This window comes from Selaginella moellendorffii, unplaced genomic scaffold, assembly GCF_000143415.4.
Source record: "Selaginella moellendorffii unplaced genomic scaffold, v1.0 SELMOscaffold_34, whole genome shotgun sequence".
NCBI classification, from domain to species: domain Eukaryota; kingdom Viridiplantae; phylum Streptophyta; class Lycopodiopsida; order Selaginellales; family Selaginellaceae; genus Selaginella; species Selaginella moellendorffii.
This window is the reverse complement of record NW_003314295.1, coordinates 1,131,722-1,149,330: the sequence shown is the minus strand read 5'-3', so window position 1 is coordinate 1,149,330 and position 17,609 is coordinate 1,131,722. Positions and strand designations below refer to the sequence as shown.

The window sequence follows — 17,609 nt, the reverse complement described above, 5'->3', positions numbered from 1 at the left end:
GTGTGAAGCTTCGGTTTGAATGGGGTGGCCGTCAAACGTGGCGTGTATTGAATTTCTCTTGTTGGGAATTAGGGTTCTTGCGCGACTATAGAGTAGAGATAGGGTTTGGGAGGATTCCTCGCCACTGGCCAGCAGCAGCTGTCTCGATTCGAGCGCATTCTAGATTAAAGCTCGGGATTTCTCAATGCCTGCTGCTTTCTGCGACAAATTCTTTGTATAGGTGGTGGATGTGGACAGGATTGGGCGTTCACTGTTGACTTCGCGACGAGTGTTGCGCCGATCTGATGCGTGGCCGAAGATTATCGAAGCGGCAGCAGCAGCGATTCCACTCCAGCCGCCGGGAGGAGCGATTCATCCTTCTCATTCTCCGCGCTAGAAAGGAGGGAGGTTAGTTCTTTGTTCTATGTCTCGGCATTTATTATCGCCGTCGCCACTTCCAAGCCCGACCGATGATCCAGCGACAGCGTCGGCAGCGGCAGATTCGTCGCAAGGAGTGGAATCGTCTCGAAATTCCAGCGAGAGATGGCCGCCGCCGCCGCCGCCGCCGCCGCCGCGGCTGCCTCATTCGAAATCCCAGCACACCCACGTCTCAAGCACGACCGATCATCGAGCGCCTCTTCCTCCCAATCCACAGCCGGAAATGCTGCGCTCCAGGTCGCTCCAGCACCACTCCTCCGCACGGCCGTCTTCGATCGAGTCCACCTCTTCAGGGATCATCGCTCACTCCCGCTCTGCCAGCTCCCAGGAGATTTCCTCGACGAGCAATCGCCTCTCTCAGGCTAGCAGCAACGCTAACACCCGGCTGAGGAAGGACCCCAGCTTCCGATCGACGCGAGCGCCTTCGCACCGCGCGGGGATCTCGAGGAATCCATCAGCGAGTTTGCCGATTCTTCCAGTCAGCGGGAAGATCGAGGAGGCGGCCCAGCGAGTGATTTACGTCAACGATCCCGGCCGGACCAACGAGAATTATGAGATGGCAGGCAACAGGGTGCGGACGAGCAAATACACCTGGTACTCTTTTCTCCCGCGGAACCTCTTCGAGCAGTTTCGTCGCCTGGCCTACGTCTACTTTCTCGTCATCGCGGTGCTCAACCAGATCCCGCAGCTCGCCGTTTTCGGTCGGACAGCGTCGATCATCCCACTGGCTTTCGTGCTCTTCGTCACGGCCGTGAAAGATGGCTACGAGGATTGGGCTCGTCACAAGTCGGACCTCGTCGAGAACAACCGCCTGGCTCACGTCTTCCAGGAGTCGGAGTTTCGGGCCAAGAAGTGGAAGAAGATCCAAGTTGGCGAGCTGCTCAAGGTGTTTGCCAATGAGACGATGCCGTGCGACTTGGTTTTGCTGGGGACGAGCGATCCCAGCGGGGTGGCGTACGTCCAGACGACCAACCTGGATGGAGAGTCGAATCTCAAGACGAGGTATGCTCACCAGGAGACGCTCTTGAGGCATCCCGAGGACCAACCGATTAACGGGGTGGTGCACTGCGAGCATCCCAACCGGAATATTTACGAGTTTAAGGCGTACTTAGATCTGGACACGGATAATCCGACAGGGACTCGTCTTCCGCTGGGACCAAACAACATAGTTCTCAGGGGTTGCGAGATCAAGAACACGCAGTGGATCGTGGGAGTTGCTGTCTATACAGGGAAGGAGACCAAGGCAATGCTTAACAGCTCGGGTGCTCAGTCCAAGAGAAGCAAGCTCGAGCAGCAGATGAACAGGGAGACGCTGTGGCTATCGCTGTTTCTCTTCATCTTGTGCCTGATCGGCGGTGTTGGCACCGGCGTGTGGGTGGCGAGACGCGACGACGAGCTCGATATGCTGCCGTACTACAAGAGAACTGAGTTTCCGCGATCTGGTGCGGATGATGGTGACAAGTATATGTACTACGGTGTTGCCGGTGAAGCTGTGATCGCCTTTCTGAGCTGCTTGATCAGCTTCCAGATTATGATCCCCCTCTCGCTCTACATTTCCATGGAGCTAGTTCGTCTGGCGCAGACGTTTTTCATGGTCAGGGATACGGAGATGTTGCATGTCGAGACGGACTCGAGGCTTCAATGCCGTGCCTTGAATATCAACGAGGACCTCGGGCAGGTCAAGTACGTGTTTTCCGATAAAACTGGGACTTTGACAGAGAACATGATGGAGTTTCACTCTGCGAGTATTTGCGGGGTCAAGTACGCGAAAGCTGGCTCCAAAGCTTCTGGCGACGTCGAGATCTCAGGTAATGGTTTTGTGCTCAGAATAAATAATCGTTTTTAAATTTCTTTTCTCACAGAAAAAGAAGCAAAACCAAGAGTAAATGCAGATCTGAAGAGTATTTTGACTGCTGGAACTGCGGAGGCAGAGGCTGTGAAAGAATTCTTTCTGGTATTGGCGGCATGCAACACCGTCGTCCCTACGTGGGTCACTCAATCGTCTTCTGGTCAGCTAGAAATGGAAGTTGCATCGGCGGAGATAGAACCTTCTGGCTTCGTAGAGTATCAAGGGGAGTCTCCGGATGAACAGGCTTTGGTGGCAGCGGCCAGTTCTTATGGCTTTACGCTCATGGAACGGACGGCATCATCCATTGTTATCGGCAATTCAGGAACTACTGAAAGGTACTTACCTTTTGATCTCTATTCGTACCCGAGCTGTTGCTAAGTGTGTTCTATTTTTTCCAATAGATATGAGATCCTGGGAATTCACGAGTTCGACAGCGTTCGCAAGCGAATGTCAGTTGTTGTCGAGTGCCCGGATAAAACGATCAAGGTGCTGGTTAAAGGTGCGGACACAAATATGCTGAACATTGTCAACATTTCGAGTGAGTCGCAAGACGTTCGGGAGGCTACACTCAGGCATTTGAAGGACTTTGCACAGGATGGCTTGCGAACCTTGGTGGTTGCTTCTAAAGTTCTTGGACGTTCAGAGTTTGAAAAATGGTTGGGCCGGTATTCGGAGGCCAGTACAGCCTTGCACGACCGTGCGGAGATGCTTCAAGCTGCTGCGGCCTTTGTAGAGAACAGATTGACTCTCCTAGGCGCTACAGGTATTGAGGATAAGCTGCAGGACGGAGTTCCTGAAGCCATATCCTCGCTAAGGGAAGCTGGCATTCGGGTATGGGTGCTGACAGGTGATAAACAGGAAACAGCTATCTCAATAGGCTACTCCTCCGCGTTGTTAACGCATGACATGGATCAAATTATCATCAACGAGAGCTCCAAGGAAGGTTGCCGCAGTGCCTTGAAAGCAGCGAAGTTAAAAACTGGAGGTTTGGACAAGAAGAAGAGCTCTAGCTCTTTAAACATTCAAGTAACTCCACAGGCTGTCAAAAAGAATGCGCGAGACAGTACTTTGGCGCTTATAATCGATGGGACCAGTCTCGTACATGCTCTTTCGGACGATCTCAATCAAGAGGTACGAGAAGCGGTTTTGTTTGTTCCCGTGGCTTAAAACTATCTTGCAGCTATTCGAGGTCGCTGTCGCATGCCACGCGGTTCTGTGCTGCCGTGTCGCTCCTTATCAGAAGGCAGCCATTGTGTCGCTGATCAAGAGAAAAGACAAAGCCATGACCTTGTCGATTGGAGATGGTAATCATCTTTGTTTAGGAGTTCTCTTGAATAATTTCTCTTTAATCTTTAATCTTTAGGTGCGAATGACGTAGCCATGATTCAGATGGCGGACGTAGGCGTTGGTATAAGCGGACAAGAAGGCCGGCAAGCAGTGATGGCATCGGATTTTGCAATGCCAAGATTCAGATTTCTTAACAAACTCCTCCTCGTACACGGCCACTGGAACTATCAAAGACTGGCATACATGGTTCTATACAACTTCTACCGCAACGCAGTGTTCGTTATGATGCTCTTTTGGTAAGAAAGCAAGTCTACCCACTGATAGCGACAAGATCTAACGTTTTTTCTTCCAGGTATATTTTGTATACAGCATTCTCCTCACAGTCCGCTCTTGTCGATCTAAATCTCATCTTCTACTCGCTCCTGTTCACGTCGGTTCCAACCATAGTGGTGGCAATTTTTGACAAGGACTTGAGCCACAAAACTCTCCTCCGCTTGCCAACACTCTACGGTTCCGGGCTCCGCCACGAGACTTACAACCAAAACCTCTTCTGGCTGACAATGCTCGACACTCTGTGGCAAAGTTTGGTCCTCTTCTACGTTCCCTGGTTCACATACAAAGAGAGTACTATAGACATTTGGAGCCTGGGAACACTATGGACGGCCGCGGTTGTCATTTTGGTGAATTTACATCTGGCTCTCGACGTCCAGGTGTGGAACTGGATCATGCATCTGGCAATATGGGGATCGATCGCTATCACCTACATCATTCTCTTCATTATGGACTCGCTGACAGATGCCACTTCGATTTACCACTACTGGTACGCTGATGCGCTGATCCTCTCTCGCTCTTTCTTTTGTTTTCTTTATTGGTTTGTCTGTTTTTCCGGAAAGTTAATCAGAAGTTTTGTTTGTGTTATTGCAGGGTCATTCATCACGCCGTCGGAACAGCAACCTACTGGTTTGATCTGTTGCTCATTATGTGCTTGGCTTTGCTGCCTCGATTCATGGTGAAAGTCGTCAAGCAGCGGTGGTGGGCTTCGGACATAGACATTGCTCGCGAGGCAGAGATTATTTCCAGGCGAAAGTCTTCACCTTTGCCACGAGAAATCGAGCTACAGCAGCAAACATCGAGCTAAGTTTCGATTTCAACACAAAAAAACAAAAAAAAAAAACCAAAAAAAAACAAAAAAAGCATTTTTTTTAGCTTCTAAACTTGCAAACTCGGCGAAGTTTTGATAAACTTGTACAGTGAACCGAAGGAGGCGAGCTTTGTCCTCGTCATTGTCAAAGAAAGAAAGCTTTGATTTTTCGCTTTAAACAATCTCCGGCGCCGCGTGAAAGTTGAGATTTGTGTAGTGTGTGGAGACCACACAGCCACTAACGTAGTTTAAGCGCAAAGGGGAAGGGAATTGAATCGTTGGCATACGTGTTCCACGAGAGGCTGCAAAAGGACGTGAGAAACTAATAAAATTTAAAGACCCCCGACGTACGAACCTGGATGAGTCACAAGCTGTCGAGAGCGAACGATAGAAAAAATAGAAAAAAGAGATGGAAGTGGATCCACATCCCCATGTCGACAAAAGAAAGAAGGAAAAAAAATATCTATACCTCGCTACCTCCCTCTCGGGAGGATGATCTCTCCCTGGAGAAGTTAAGAGATGGTATGTGTTTGAGCTTTCACTGCTAGATGGTTCTCAAACTCGATGATCCCTGTCAAGGTGCGTACAAGGAAAAGCACAGAAAGATCGAGATGCTGTGAGCCAGAGACGCTTAAGAGAAAAGAAAGTTGCTACGAGAGAGAGAAAGGGAGAGAAAGAGCGTCACTTGTAGAAGAAACCGATGCTTGTTCTTGCGGGAGAGCGTCTAGGCCTAGAGATTTGGAGAAGAAAGGAGATCTTGAAAACGAGCAATGCGTTGTGATGCACACAGCTTGACACGACCAAGAGAGAGAGCACGCATTGCAGCAGCAGCATCAGTGGAGCGTGAAAGAAAACTTTCCAGACTTCCAAGCACGGCCGTGTCAAGCTGAGTGCATCAAAAACACAGCGCTCGACGCATCGACTGATCGGCCGATGGATCGCGAGTGGAATGCTAGCTCTCTCATGATCTGGAGAAAAAGGCAAAAAGAAAAGCTCAGAAGAGATCCTTGGAAGAGCTCGAATCTAAACGAGGAGAGAGCCTATGAACTACATTCTCCTTCCAGTACATGGGTGGGAGAATATGTAGTCGCGATATTACCTGGCCATTCCTGATCGCCTGACACCGCTAGAGAAAAGATCTGTGTGAAAAATCGTGCGAGCAGCAGAGATCTTTTGCCGCCCGGCCTCCAATCAGCCCTCCAACGCTCCACACGTCTCCACTCCATTCGCAAAAGCCCTAAAATACCGAAAAACAAGAACAAGACACGGACATACGCGTTTGCCTCGTCTTTATATTTGCAACGAGAGAGGGAAGATAAATGAGAAACTGTCGCGGTTGGGTATCGAGCGTGCGACCGGCTCCCCCCAACGGATAATGGACACGTGGTACTCGTTGTGGCATCATCTCGACCATAAGTTTTAATCTTTGTTTATCAATGTAATTAGAGATTGCCACGTCCCAGGATTTTTGAATTTCTTCCTCAGGGCTCTTTTGGAGGGTTTTTATTTAGGGCTCTTTGCTGCGATGGAGGGGAATGCCGGTGGAGGCGCTGGCGTGATTCTCCCGGCGCGCCGATGCAGCACAGCTGAGACCATCACCATTGAGGATTCCGATCAGGATGGGGAGGATTATGGCTGCGGCGATGGGCTGCATTCTGTGCCGGGGATGGATTCCTTGATCGTTACCATTAGCGGATATACAGGTACGCAGCGAAGTAGAGTCGTCGCGTTGATCAACAGGACGGGCGCGTTATTTCTGGGAGATCTATCTACGAGTCACACCCATTTAGTAAGATCTGTTTTTTCTTTGTCCTTGTTCTTTTTGCTGACACTTTCCTTTGGGAGGTCTGCCGGAGCTTTACTGGAAAAAAGTATCATTTGTCTAAAGAGCTGGGAATTAAAATCGTCAACCATCAGTGGTTTGAGGACTGCTTGAGGGCTGGCAGCCGGCTACCGGAAGAACCTTATACGCACAAAAGGTGAGTGTTTTTTTTTTCGCAAAGGCTTCATCTCACTCGAACTGTTCCATTATTTTGCGACTAGCGGGAAAGAAGTTGGTCCAGTGACATATCGAGAAGTCAGGAGAGCTGGCGGCTATACTGCAAGGGAGGATGTTACGGGACCTCAAGAACCTCAAGCCAGCTGCTTGGATCAAGATGCGCGAAGCCCCACACCGCACCATCAGTCAACCACCCCGCCGCGGCCGCGAGAGAGGGCAAGAAGAGAGCCTTCGACGACAAGTGGAAAGGAGAACAAAAGATGCAGACCGAGAAACCACGGGGAGAAAAGCATCTTGACGGGACTGGATGCCTTTCTACTAGAAGATGAGATCGCCGAGTCGAGCAAAAGATCTGCGCCTCCAAGCAGGGACAGGAAAACGAAGAGAAAGCACGAGATCAACAATCTTGAAGGCTTCAGAGATTTGTCTCGCGAAAGCGCCTCCCGGAGAAAGGTGAGAGCTGTTGATATTACATTTTCACAAACTGTGTGTATGTGTGTTTGCAGGTTTTACAGCCAGTGACAAAGAACAGTGACGCCACTGAACGCAAAGTCGAGGTGCAGCTTGATACTTATTTCCCTCCAAAGACGTCACCAAAGTTACAACCGTTTCAGCCGCCCCTTCGCATCGACGATGCTTCCAATCCGCGCGATCTGGGAGCATCGTCCGCCGGAACAGCTCCAAGGAGCGAGAGTCCGTCACCATCGACAAGAAGACTGTCTACGTCGTCGAGCTCGAGCGAAGACGTGGCGTGTGTTATTTGCCACGACGAGAACCAGACAAATGTGGAGGGAGTTTTGGCATGCGGCCACCAATTTTGCTTCGACTGCATCAAAAAATGGAGCCAGCATTCCGTAAGCCATTGCTCGCAAATTCATCGCCTGGGTAACATCTTCTCTTCTCTTTTTGCCAGGGCTCCGCCAACACCCCCAAGTGCCCGCTCTGCAAAGCCCCTTTCGATTTTATCACCAAGAGGGAGCCTTTCATATCCTTGGCAGACGATGATGAAAACAAGAGATACTTCGAGACAATCGTGGCGATCGAGAAGAAGATCCAGCGAACGCGTGCAAACGCTTTCCCTGTGGTAAGCTTTGCCAGAGAACTCTTTAGCTCCTAATCCTAATCTTTCGTTCAGGCTCGATCGTGCGTTATTTGCAGCGGCCAGGACGCCGAAGAGCTCTTGCTCGTGTGCAACGTTTGCCGCAGTCGAGCAGTTCATACATTTTGCTTGGATCCTCCACGGGTAGATGCTCTCTACCCGTGGGAGTGCCGGGTCTGCTTGGAACAAGGGCGACGATTCAGACTCTAAGGACGACGATCTGTGCAAGAGGAACTTAGAACACAAGAACTTTCCAAATCCAGAATCCCGCGGCTTGTTTGGCTCAAGTGCTTTATATACTGTTTACGTGATGCTTAATTGCTGGAAAGCAGAAATTCTTCTGCCACTTTATTGTAAAACAGGTAAAAAGTTATGCCATTGTATATGATGGTTGAGGCAGGTTGATGACTGTGGTCTTGATTTTGGTCATCATATTGATACTGTTGGTAACTCCCTGAGATCCAATGCCACTGTCACGTATACCCTGCGTTTACACAGCATACATTCATCGCCCAAGAGCTTAAAAAATGCATTTGCTATATACCTGGAAGGGAAAATGATCTGGTCCACGAGCAGGAGCTGCGTTTATTTGCACAGTTCCAGTTTCCATGGCGTCACTCACAAGCATTGCCTTGTTTACATCCTTGGTAAAAACACACCCCTGAAAATTACAAGGATCTCTAGTGCGTTCTTCGCACGATAAGTAAATCGATAGAATACCTGGAGACCGTATCTGCTTGAGTTGCAGTGGTTGATTCCTTCTTCAGCTGTCTTGATGCGCAAGACGGGGATTACAGGCCCGAATGGTTCCTCCCAAGCAATTCGCATGTCAGGTTTGACATGATCGATCAGGAGGGGCCAGATCAGATTGCCTTCTCTTTTCCATTCCTGTTATATAATTGAGCTTAGAAATGTTATATGGCCTCGGAGGTTGACGAATTACCTGACAGAGTTTAGCACCTTTCTGCTTTGCGTCCATCACGAGCCCTTCAATGAAATTAGCAGAGGATTCGCTCACAACCGGGACAATGTCACAGTCATTCTCAGGAGGTCCAACAGACAGCTTTGCAACTTTGGCATTTACTTTAGATACTAGAGCGTCTGCAATGGATTCCATGGCCAAGACAACCTTTACCGCTGTGCATCTCTGGCCGCTGAAAAGGGGCTCACTTCAACATGTAAAGTTCAACACGAAAGCATACCTGAATGCAAAGCCTCCCTTCATGATGTTGACAGCAGCGGACTCCACATCTGCATCGTCGAGAACAAGCATTGTATCTTTTCCACCCAGCTCCATCTGCAAGGGAATCATGTTCGCTTTCTTGGAGATTGCAATGCCAGTGTCGCATCCTCCAGTAAAGCTGCAGTATAAGTACATTAGGCACCTCCTCCATAACCATATTGTAAGTACCTGATGCAATTTACTGCTGGATGGGTTGTGAGGAAGTCACCCAATTCTGAGACCTTAATGGTCACACATGAAATCAAGCCCTTGGGAAATCCTGCCAAGTGAAAGCAGTGCATCATGTGAATAGTAGAGACGGCACCCTGTAAGTTGATAAAGACCGCCAAGTCACACATTATGATACATCAAGTAAAATCATACCTGAGTTGGAGGTTTAATCACGACGGAGTTTCCAGTGATAAGAGCTGGCCCAATCTTAGAAACCGAAAGGTTGATTGGATAGTTGAATGGAGGAATCGCGAGAATAACTCCAAGAGGAACCTGCAATGCAGTTCCTTTTTGTCGCTAGAAACCAAGAAACGTATACAAACCTTTGAAGACAAGCACAGCTTGTTTCTTTCGTTCCCTGGAAATGGATCGGAAACCAAAAACTTGCCTTCCGACATGATCCTTATACCTTCCTCGGCTGTATAATCTATCAAATCACCGGAGCGGACAACCTACACAAGACAGGAATTTAGAACAAAGACAGCTATGGAGCTCTGTCACCTTAATCTTGTTCTTGCTGCTTAAGCGTGGGTGGTGGTGGTAGGGGAAAAAACCTCGGTGACAGCATCCTTGGCAGGTTTGGCAACTTCCTTGACCAAACAATCCGCCAGGGGTGCTTTGTGTTCCTTCATGATGACTGAAACCTTGTGGAGCATTTCAGCCCGCTTGTACAAGGGAGTCTTTGCCCATAGCTTTTGAGCTGCCTTGGCACTCTGAAAAACCTTGTTGATCTCGTCTTGGGTGCAAGCTGCCAAGTCCAAAGAGCAAATTTTGAAGCTGCACGAACGCACTATGTCTGAGTGCGAACCTGTGACCTTGTAGATGGGCTTCCCTGTGGTAGGGTTTGTGACAGAGACGGTCTTCCCAGATGATGACATCTTCCAATCGCCATCAGCGTAATACTTGTAGACGTCGCCATCAAGGCATGCCTTGAACACTCCAGTTCCAGCCATTTTCTCCTTCAGAAAAGAGCGCACCACCCAGAAAACTAACAAAACGTTTCCGGTTAGGGTCAACGGTCGCGTCACATTACGTGGAGATTTGCAATTGCTGATTTTCCCCCAATTCTTTAGAACCCTAAATCCAGTTGAAGAAGCATATACCAAAATTGTGCTTTGAACATGGAGTCGTTAAAACCCTAAAATTCAAAAAGCTTGTTTAGAAAAGGCCACACACTCCCTCGATATGGCGCATTGGTAGCCAAAGCCTAGTTGCTCCAGTGCCTCTACATTGCTGGCAACTTCAAACATACTTGGAAAGCTCCCTTCGAACAAATCTAGAGCCTGTAGTCATAAGTTTTAGTTAAGATGTTGCAATTATCAGCAGCTCTCCACGGGTAATTAGCAGTACCTATCTCTTCAAATCCTTAAGCATATCTTCGAGACTAGCACGTTTGCCTATCCAAACGACAGAAAAGCAGAATGAGTCCAAGGTTTTAAAGCCAGTGACAAGCTTGACTTTTTTTCCCTCCAAAGACGTCACCAAAGTCGCAATCGTTTCAGCCGCGCGAATTAGGAACCCCTTAGGAACACCGTCCGCCGGGACAGCTCCAAGGAGCGAGAGTCCGTCACCATTGACAAGAAGATTGTCTACGTCGTCGAGCTTGAGCGTGTTACTTGCCACGACGAGAACCAGACAAACGTGGAGGGAGTTTTTGGCATGCGATGCGGCCACCAATTTTGCTTCGACTGCATAAAAAAAATGGGGCCGGCATAAGCCGCTGCTCGCAAATTCATTGCCTGGTTAGCATTCCCAAGTGCCCGTTCTGCAAAGCTCCTTTCCGTATCCTTGATCAAAACAAGAGATACCTCGAGACAATCGTAGCGACCGAGAAGATCCAGCTAACGCGTGCAAACGCTTTAAAGAATTCTTTAGCTCCTTTCGATCTTGCTTTGTTTGCCGCGGCCAAGACGCCAAAGCCGAGTCTAGGGAGATACAGATTCCTCTAAGGATGACGATCTGTGGAAGAGAGAATTCAGGACGCAAAAGTAGTTAACAAGGAAAACGAGATTGGTAAAAGTACATCAGCTAGCGGATTGCTGCGTCCCAGATTTCTTGCTGGCTGGTTTGGGTGTTGTCTCTAAACCTTCCAATAGCTGGCCAAGGAGAAAAGAAAGGTTATCAAGGAAGGAAACTAAATGGCGAAGATTAACACACCTTGGAAGTAGGATGTATCATCCTCCCGGACTTTCGGACCTCTCCCTCGTCGTTACTTTTGGCGCTGCTCGTTTGCCTTGTCCTTTTCGGTGGTGGCGAGCTCTTCTTGTTGCTTGGTGTCGATTTCTTGAGCTTTCCCTGCTGCTGTTTTGGAGTTCTGCTCGACGACGGTGGAGTCGTTTGCTGCTTCGCTAAGGAGGCGTCCCTCGCCTCTTGGTCCTTCTCGATCACGTCGGAAAATTTCCTTCTCTTAGTAGGCTTGGCCCTTGCAGCAGGTCTGGTAGGAGTAGGAGCTTCGCTTGTTCCTGGTGTTGGTGTCGCGGAATCAAGTTTCTTTCTCTTGCCAGTCGGGGTCTCGGGTGTTTCCAGTTCTTGAGAGGACAGATTGCCACCACCATCCTCCAGTTTCTATCAATTAGAGCGAAACAAATCGTCAATCGTTTCTCCAGACTTGAAGAGTAGCTTCTTACCTGTTTCTTGCTTTTCTGACCCAAAGTATCCCGCCAAAGTACCCATGCATCGTCTTTCCACACCAGAGACGGCCTCAAATTCCAAGACTTGGTAGCTTCAGTATCGCCATCACCTGCGAAAACAACCAAAGAAAAATTCTTTTTTGCAAGGAAACGTATTGTAAAACTTACCTGGGAAGAAAACTGTGACAAGGCTCTCGTCCACCGATTGAACAACCCCTTCCCACCACCTGCAGCTTTGATTAGTTCATTCGGGCTTTTTTTTTCTAGAGCTTACCCGTCCCGCATCCAAACATCGACGTGATCACCAACATAACACTTCTGGCTTCCTTGCGAAGCCCTTCTCCTCTTGCGCATGCCTCCATCCTTGGTCATTGGATGCGCCGTCCTCACACGCGGAACATTGTCGATTCGACTCGTGATATTCACCCATTCTTCAAGTTTGCCGTTTCCTGCAACACAAGAAAAAGGCCACTGTAAGTTTCTCAACCAGTAGAAAACTAAACAGGCGAAAGAAAAGAAGGTAACAACCATCATCATCCAGAAGCTCGTCATAAACAACCAAAGCGTCATCACCATTCAGAGTTTTAACCTTGGCTGAGAACCATACTCCTTGAAGCCCATCCTCGTCTGGAACAATCTGCAAGGCATTATTATCAACGCTTACTACAATATGCTACAACCGAAAGAGAAAAAAAAGGAGGAAAACTAAAAAGCCTACAAGGAGAAACGCTAAAGATATACCTCGACATGGGAGCCTACTGTGATCTCTTCCGGCCTGTTGTGCTGCTTGTCTTCGACTAAGCCTTCTGATGGCTCGGCATCCACAACGTCTCCCTGTGCTGCTCCAGTTTTATTACTCACGGCAACTTCATCACCTCTCGGCGCCGGCGCAGTTTCGTTCCCCTGAGTTCCCTCCCCCTCGGCCGAATTCTCTTCGTTCTGCTCCTTTGCTACAGCTTCCTCCTCAACGTTGCTCCTGTTCTTCTTCGCTGCTGCTGTCTTTGATCGAGTATTCCTCTTCCCAGACACTCTACCTCCCGGCTTTGCATTTTTCTCGCTGCTTGTCAGTGACACCGGATCTCCAAGCGACATGACTTTCCCAGCCTGGGAAGCAGCCTGAGCAGCGAGCTCTGCAGCTCTCACAACAGCCTCCAAATTCTCTGCCTTCGTGAATGCTAGAGCGGTAGCCTCGACGTGTTGTTTCGTCGCCACCTTCGCGCCGGAGATCGCAGACTTGAGCTGGGCGGACCTGTCGTCACCCTGCGTAACGTGAGTTACGGTTGGGTCTGTGTCGTCGAAGTTTGATGCCTCCTTCCTCGACAAGACTATCTCATTTGCCATGGCTCGAGCTTGCAACGCAGCGGCATACGCAACGTTGGCAGCAGCCGCAGCAGCCTTGGCAACCGACGCAGCAGCACTTACAGCAGCCAGAGAAGAAGCAAGATGCCCTTCCCTGGTAGACATGTTCTTAGTGCGTTGCTTCTCCTTGATATCATCCCACACGGTCTGGCTCTGCTCCACCATACTCGACGCAGCCGAGGCAGCCTCCTCCGCCTTCTTCTTCGCCGACTCCAAACGGTGAACCAAGTCCTCGCCACGCAACCTGTCCAGTTCTTCTTGGCTCATGATACCAAGCGTGTTACCGTTGCCTTCTAAAAGTCCTGCGGTGGCTGGAGAAACGTCGCTGGGAATCACCTGTGACGAAGAAGCAGGAGCTGGAGTGCTTTCTGAATCGTCGAGCCTTTTTCTTTTCCCTGTGCCTTTGCCTCTGTCAGCTTCCAGTGCCGCCACCGCTGCTGGCGGTGGCATCGCTTGATGCGGAGAAGAAAACAGAGGGAACGGTGGTGGCTGTGATCCAAACGAGGCCTGAGAGAAAACACCCCAGCCTCCACGTATAGGTGTCGAAAGCTGCGAAGGAACCCCCCACTGCGATGGCGGCTGTTGAGGGGCGGGGCTTGCCGAGAGGTTGAGGTGCTGACCAAATGGAAAGCTAGACCGGTAGAGCCAGCTATCCACTGCAGATCCCATTGGAGAAGGTGCTCGAGCTCTCGCGGAGTTCCACGAAGCCACCGTTGCTGAAGCCATTGTCATGACGGAAGTTGCCACTGGAGATACCGAAGGAAATTCGGACGTACTGGGCGGTGTCACCGCCGGCGGCGGAGTAGCACCACTCTTCTTTCCCCTCGACGACGGAGACTTTGGAAGATTTGTGGGACTCAAATTGGAAGGTGGCGGCCTTGGTGCCGGTGGACTGTTTCTTCCTCCAAATTTGCCAGCGGCTTTAACCATGCGCTCGGATGCTGTTTTCCATGCCTTTTCCCATAACGATCTGGAGGAGCCAGCTTGACTTTCAAACGATTCAAGGTTACTTACTGCAAAAAGAAAGAGAGAGAAACAAAAATTCAGTCATCCAAATCCAAATTTTAAAACCAGCAAGAACCTTTGGAGATGTCCGTGAATGCAGCTCCCATTAAAGTTTCGTCTGCCACAGAGCCTTGTCTGTAAGCAAAAGAGAAAAGATTATGAAAGCAATGGCAAGACAGATAGCTTACATGATCGCGCCATAGACGAGGATTTGAGCACGCAATTGCACTTGCTGCGCATCACTGAAAGGCTGCGTAGTAAGATCCAAGGTAACTGGAGGTGCTTTTGGCTCTCCTGACGAGGAACGACTCTTGGATGTATTATCAGGCGCTGCTTTCTCCGCTCGCTTGCTGCCTGGCTTACGGCCTCTCTTTGCAGGAGGCTTTGCAGCAGTAGCAGTAGCAGGAGCCTCCCCTTCTACTACCACAACTGTTTGATCAGCCTGGTTCTTCTTGGAACGACCATTGCTCTTAGCTCCACCTTTCTGACCATCCTTCTTTCCTCGGTTATCGTCGCTAGCCATGTTGACCACGCAAGATTTGGGAGCTTTTGCATTCACCTTTGGAGCAGCACCAACGTCCTCGACAGTTTCCTTCTCCTGACCACTCGTCGAGTTCGGCGTAGCAGTACCTTTGTCACTCCCATCTCCAGCTTCGAGTTGCATACTCTTGAGAGCAGCCCCATCGATTGTTTCCTCGTTCTCTCCAGCAGTTAAAGTTACGGCCACCTCCACAACTTTTGTTTGAGACTGCTCCAGTTTAGTCGGCCCTTCCTGAGGTTTCCCCCCCTCCGACTTTTCCACTTCTTGATCTTGGTCTATGATGACAACTTCCGCTACTTTCTCGGTAACATTCTCACTGCCTGGAGTTGTTGCTGTCGATGGCTGTGTTGTTGTCAAACTTTTTTCTATGATTGTAGTGGATTTGACAAGCTGCTGCTCCGATACTTTGTCCGACTTGCCTTCCTCCACAGTCTCGTTTATGAAATCCTCGATCTCCATACCTGCGTCTAGGCCCGAGCATGTCAAACCCGGCTCACTCGTCGGCTGTGCTATCGGCAAAACCGCATCTTGCTCGACAAAGTACTCATTCTCTCTACGCTCCGCGCTTTCCACCTTTGATGCCTCACCAAAAACTGGCCTGCAAAGAACCAAAAAAGAGCATCAAACCCGCAGCAGCACAACTGTAGAAAAACGTAAACCAACCTTGCCGAATCCTCCTTGCATTCTTGTCCCTTGTCTTGGGCCGCCCCTTTTCTCGCCAATTCTTCGCTCTCCATCTCCAGAGCCTCCTACCCCAACATCTCCATTAGTGCTTTCTAGTCAGCCTCCGGCTTCCCTGCTCCCTATCTGTACCTTTGTTTGCTTCTAACCCCCCTGCCCAAGTGCCTCGTAGCTAAGAACTAGTGCTTACCCAGCTCCAAGGCTCGACCGGCAAATTTCTCCGCAGGAATTGGTCAGGACTGACCCTCTTGACTTGTCCACTAACACCCAAAAGAAGAAAGCCACAAAAACAAAGCAGTAGTAGCCAAGCCAAGCCAAGCACACACACGACACCCACACACACACGCACACTTGGGAGCTCCACACTAAACACCACACTTACACGGAGCAAGGAAAGCACTCTCCACTCACTCTCTCAAACACAGGAGTTAGCCTTCGCTCACTCAACAGTGCTGCTCTCTCTTTTCTTTTCTCCTCCCCTCTCGGTCCTTTGGTCACTGACAGCGACGCTAGCAAGGACGACGCCACGTCACCGCCACGGGGCAGTGATCGTGCCCATGTCAGCACTCACAGAACGACTTTATCAAAAAATGTAAACGAACTCGATGTGCTTCTTCGTCGATCTCTGGAGGAACTTGAATCATCTGGTTTGCTGAGCGAAGGAGAAATTTTTATTCTTCTCCGGGTACTTAAGAGGATAGACTTTAATCACCTGAAACGGAGAGAAAAAAACTTCGTTATCGCTGAAAAATGAAACGCGGTCATGGCACCTTATATGTAATTGCTATCATGATTTGTTTTGTTTCGCTGGAACTTGAAAATATAGTCCTGCGAGATGGCAAACAGGAAGGAAAACTTCTGTCGAAGATAATAGATAGAAAAACGGAAGAAGCAAACCTTTAGAAACTCCGCTACGAAGAAATAGAATCTTCTGTCGTTTCGGACTTGTGAAACAGTGTCGGCAGCTCCAAGTGCGGCAACTGCAGCGGCTTCTCGATCTCTTCCTTGTGTTTGCGATGATGCTCCTGGTGATGATCGCCTCCAAAGATCCCGCCCACTGTCTCTAGTGGATTGGCCAGCATCTTTCGTACCCGGAGTATCCAAGTGATCTCTTTAACCCTCCAGATGGCCGTAGTGATCACCATGAAGCCCAGGATAAAATGCGTGATGACGTTCTGCCGCTGTAAGTTTCTCACGATGCGCAAAAGCTTCTTCTCTTCCTTCTCGTTTTCATCTCCTCTCTCAGGCAAAGACTCGTCGTCGTCGTCGGTACTATCCACAGCAGCAGCTCCCCGACGATGATCACGACGAGAAACTCTCACAGTATCCAAGAGAAGTTCGATCATCCGCGAGTTCTTGGCCACTGAATCCGCCGCCGCCTGTGCGGCATTTGCAGCCGCCACAGCCGCCTTCACCGCTGCATTCTCTGAAGCATCGGAGGAGGCTTTCGACTCCTTCCTCGATCGAGCTCGCGCAGCATGCACCTATGAAAATTTCCAAAAATCCTCTCTAGTCATTCAATCGAGTACCTCTTCGATCAGCCTGTGGAGCAGCTCGATCTTTCCACCCGCATTCTCGCCGCCGCCGTCCAGCTCCTGATTGAGCACGCGGCGCACCGCGCATTCGACCGCTTCGAGATCGTCCTCCATCCCCGACCTAGAGAAAATATTTTAGGGTTTATCCCATAGTGCGCGGTAAAAATAATTACCAGCTATAAACGCTGCTCAGTGTGGTCGCTTCAACGGTCTCGAATCAAACGGTCCAGGCGCCATTCACGTGGACGGCTAGATCTCGCCTTGTTCATCGACCTTGGTGACGCAATCTTTGTGCCTACCCAGAGAGAGAGGCGAGCGAACAAAGCCTGTGTGTGTTTGACAGCGTCAAGGAAAACGAGAGAGAGACCCCAAAAGGGAGAGGAAGGTACCACATTTCAATCGATCCAGAAGCGAGCAAGAGGGATTAGCAGTGAGTGGAGAGAGATAAGATTTGTAAATTCGGTACCACCATCGAATTTGAGCGACTCCCAATGCATTGATCGGTTCCGTGCAGCGATGGTTTGTACGAGCAGCTATGGCGGCGTGTGCGCATAGCACTTTCAAAGCCTTAATTGTGTGAGTGGGGGTGTTCTTCCTGGCCTACAAAGACAAT

The 17,609-nt window shown here is 49.7% G+C and overlaps 6 protein-coding genes across 8 annotated transcripts; 2 read left to right on the top strand and 4 right to left on the bottom strand.

The window, feature by feature from the left end:
• The first annotated feature begins 33 nt into the window (after positions 1–33).
• On the top strand, positions 34–4,727 carry LOC9655784 (phospholipid-transporting ATPase 1). Its single transcript, XM_024682319.1, has 7 exons — positions 34–2,225; positions 2,280–2,601; positions 2,668–3,397; positions 3,447–3,570; positions 3,630–3,849; positions 3,906–4,373; positions 4,478–4,727. The coding sequence occupies exons 1-7, from the start codon at positions 404–406 to the stop codon at positions 4,689–4,691; spliced, it is 3,900 nt and encodes a 1,299-aa protein (XP_024538087.1). The 5' UTR covers positions 34–403; the 3' UTR covers positions 4,692–4,727.
• A 7-nt stretch (positions 4,728–4,734) lies between these two features.
• Positions 4,735–5,967, bottom strand: LOC112348928. Of its 3 annotated transcripts, none has more exons than XR_002993218.1 (3): positions 5,794–5,967; positions 5,050–5,662; positions 4,735–4,996 (listed from the first exon to the last, which is right to left on the bottom strand). XR_002993218.1 is itself a non-coding variant. In XM_024682320.1 (2 exons), exons 1-2 carry the CDS (start codon positions 5,918–5,920, stop codon positions 5,376–5,378), a joined length of 414 nt encoding a protein of 137 aa, XP_024538088.1. In that variant the 5' UTR covers positions 5,921–5,967; the 3' UTR covers positions 4,736–5,375. The 3 variants fall into 3 exon arrangements, 1 of the variants encoding a protein (XP_024538088.1); XR_002993219.1 differs by having other exon boundaries at positions 5,050–5,265; XM_024682320.1 differs by having other exon boundaries at positions 4,736–5,662.
• Positions 5,968–6,219: 252 nt separating this feature from the next.
• On the top strand, positions 6,220–8,138 carry LOC9639218. Its single transcript, XM_024682278.1, has 6 exons — positions 6,220–6,483; positions 6,540–6,673; positions 6,738–7,146; positions 7,200–7,547; positions 7,607–7,777; positions 7,829–8,138. The coding sequence occupies exons 1-6, from the start codon at positions 6,220–6,222 to the stop codon at positions 8,000–8,002; spliced, it is 1,500 nt and encodes a 499-aa protein (XP_024538046.1). The 3' UTR covers positions 8,003–8,138.
• A 17-nt stretch (positions 8,139–8,155) lies between these two features.
• Positions 8,156–10,198, bottom strand: LOC9639217 (NADP-dependent glyceraldehyde-3-phosphate dehydrogenase). The gene is made up of 10 exons (XM_002977347.2): positions 10,054–10,198; positions 9,800–9,993; positions 9,569–9,697; positions 9,399–9,518; positions 9,204–9,340; positions 8,995–9,153; positions 8,736–8,946; positions 8,513–8,680; positions 8,337–8,453; positions 8,156–8,276 (listed from the first exon to the last, which is right to left on the bottom strand). Exons 1-10 carry the CDS (start codon positions 10,196–10,198, stop codon positions 8,163–8,165), a joined length of 1,494 nt encoding a protein of 497 aa, XP_002977393.1. The 3' UTR covers positions 8,156–8,162.
• A 715-nt stretch (positions 10,199–10,913) lies between these two features.
• LOC112348956 lies at positions 10,914–16,316 on the bottom strand. Its single transcript, XM_024682401.1, has 12 exons — positions 16,232–16,316; positions 15,594–16,173; positions 15,444–15,529; positions 14,428–15,378; positions 14,316–14,374; positions 12,617–14,247; positions 12,404–12,512; positions 12,150–12,324; positions 12,044–12,102; positions 11,873–11,985; positions 11,403–11,810; positions 10,914–11,341 (listed from the first exon to the last, which is right to left on the bottom strand). Exons 3-12 carry the CDS (start codon positions 15,515–15,517, stop codon positions 11,270–11,272), a joined length of 3,651 nt encoding a protein of 1,216 aa, XP_024538169.1. The 5' UTR covers positions 15,518–15,529; positions 15,594–16,173; positions 16,232–16,316; the 3' UTR covers positions 10,914–11,269.
• LOC9655783 lies at positions 16,226–17,127 on the bottom strand. Its single transcript, XM_024682402.1, has 3 exons — positions 16,991–17,127; positions 16,359–16,945; positions 16,226–16,289 (listed from the first exon to the last, which is right to left on the bottom strand). The coding sequence occupies exons 1-2, from the start codon at positions 17,108–17,110 to the stop codon at positions 16,373–16,375; spliced, it is 693 nt and encodes a 230-aa protein (XP_024538170.1). The 5' UTR covers positions 17,111–17,127; the 3' UTR covers positions 16,226–16,289; positions 16,359–16,372.
• Positions 17,128–17,609: the final 482 nt, after the last annotated feature.

Coding starts and splice junctions, on each gene's coding strand:
- LOC9639218 (XM_024682278.1), top strand. CDS start 6,220: ATGGAGGGGAATGCCGGTGGAGGCGCTGGCGTGATTCTCCCGGCGCGC. Junction 6,484..6,539: donor CTACGAGTCACACCCATTTA/GTAAGATCTGTT, acceptor TTCCTTTGGGAG/GTCTGCCGGAGCTTTACTGG. Junction 7,147..7,199: donor AAAGCGCCTCCCGGAGAAAG/GTGAGAGCTGTT, acceptor GTGTGTTTGCAG/GTTTTACAGCCAGTGACAAA.
- LOC112348928 (XM_024682320.1), bottom strand. CDS start 5,920: ATGGAGTGGAGACGTGTGGAGCGTTGGAGGGCTGATTGGAGGCCGGGC. Junction 5,663..5,793: donor AGGCGATCAGGAATGGCCAG/GTAATATCGCGA, acceptor CTTTTTCTCCAG/ATCATGAGAGAGCTAGCATT.
- LOC112348956 (XM_024682401.1), bottom strand. CDS start 15,517: ATGGAGAGCGAAGAATTGGCGAGAAAAGGGGCGGCCCAAGACAAGGGA. Junction 15,379..15,443: donor TGCAAGGAGGATTCGGCAAG/GTTGGTTTACGT, acceptor GGTTCTTTGCAG/GCCAGTTTTTGGTGAGGCAT. Junction 11,342..11,402: donor TGATACATCCTACTTCCAAG/GTGTGTTAATCT, acceptor CTCCTTGGCCAG/CTATTGGAAGGTTTAGAGAC.
- LOC9655783 (XM_024682402.1), bottom strand. CDS start 17,110: ATGGAGGACGATCTCGAAGCGGTCGAATGCGCGGTGCGCCGCGTGCTC. Junction 16,946..16,990: donor TCCACAGGCTGATCGAAGAG/GTACTCGATTGA, acceptor AAATTTTCATAG/GTGCATGCTGCGCGAGCTCG.
- LOC9655784 (XM_024682319.1), top strand. CDS start 404: ATGTCTCGGCATTTATTATCGCCGTCGCCACTTCCAAGCCCGACCGAT. Junction 2,602..2,667: donor AATTCAGGAACTACTGAAAG/GTACTTACCTTT, acceptor TTTTTCCAATAG/ATATGAGATCCTGGGAATTC. Junction 4,374..4,477: donor ACTTCGATTTACCACTACTG/GTACGCTGATGC, acceptor GTGTTATTGCAG/GGTCATTCATCACGCCGTCG.
- LOC9639217 (XM_002977347.2), bottom strand. CDS start 10,198: ATGGCTGGAACTGGAGTGTTCAAGGCATGCCTTGATGGCGACGTCTAC. Junction 9,698..9,799: donor CCAAGGATGCTGTCACCGAG/GTTTTTTCCCCT, acceptor TGTCTTGTGTAG/GTTGTCCGCTCCGGTGATTT. Junction 8,681..8,735: donor AAGGTGCTAAACTCTGTCAG/GTAATTCGTCAA, acceptor ATTATATAACAG/GAATGGAAAAGAGAAGGCAA.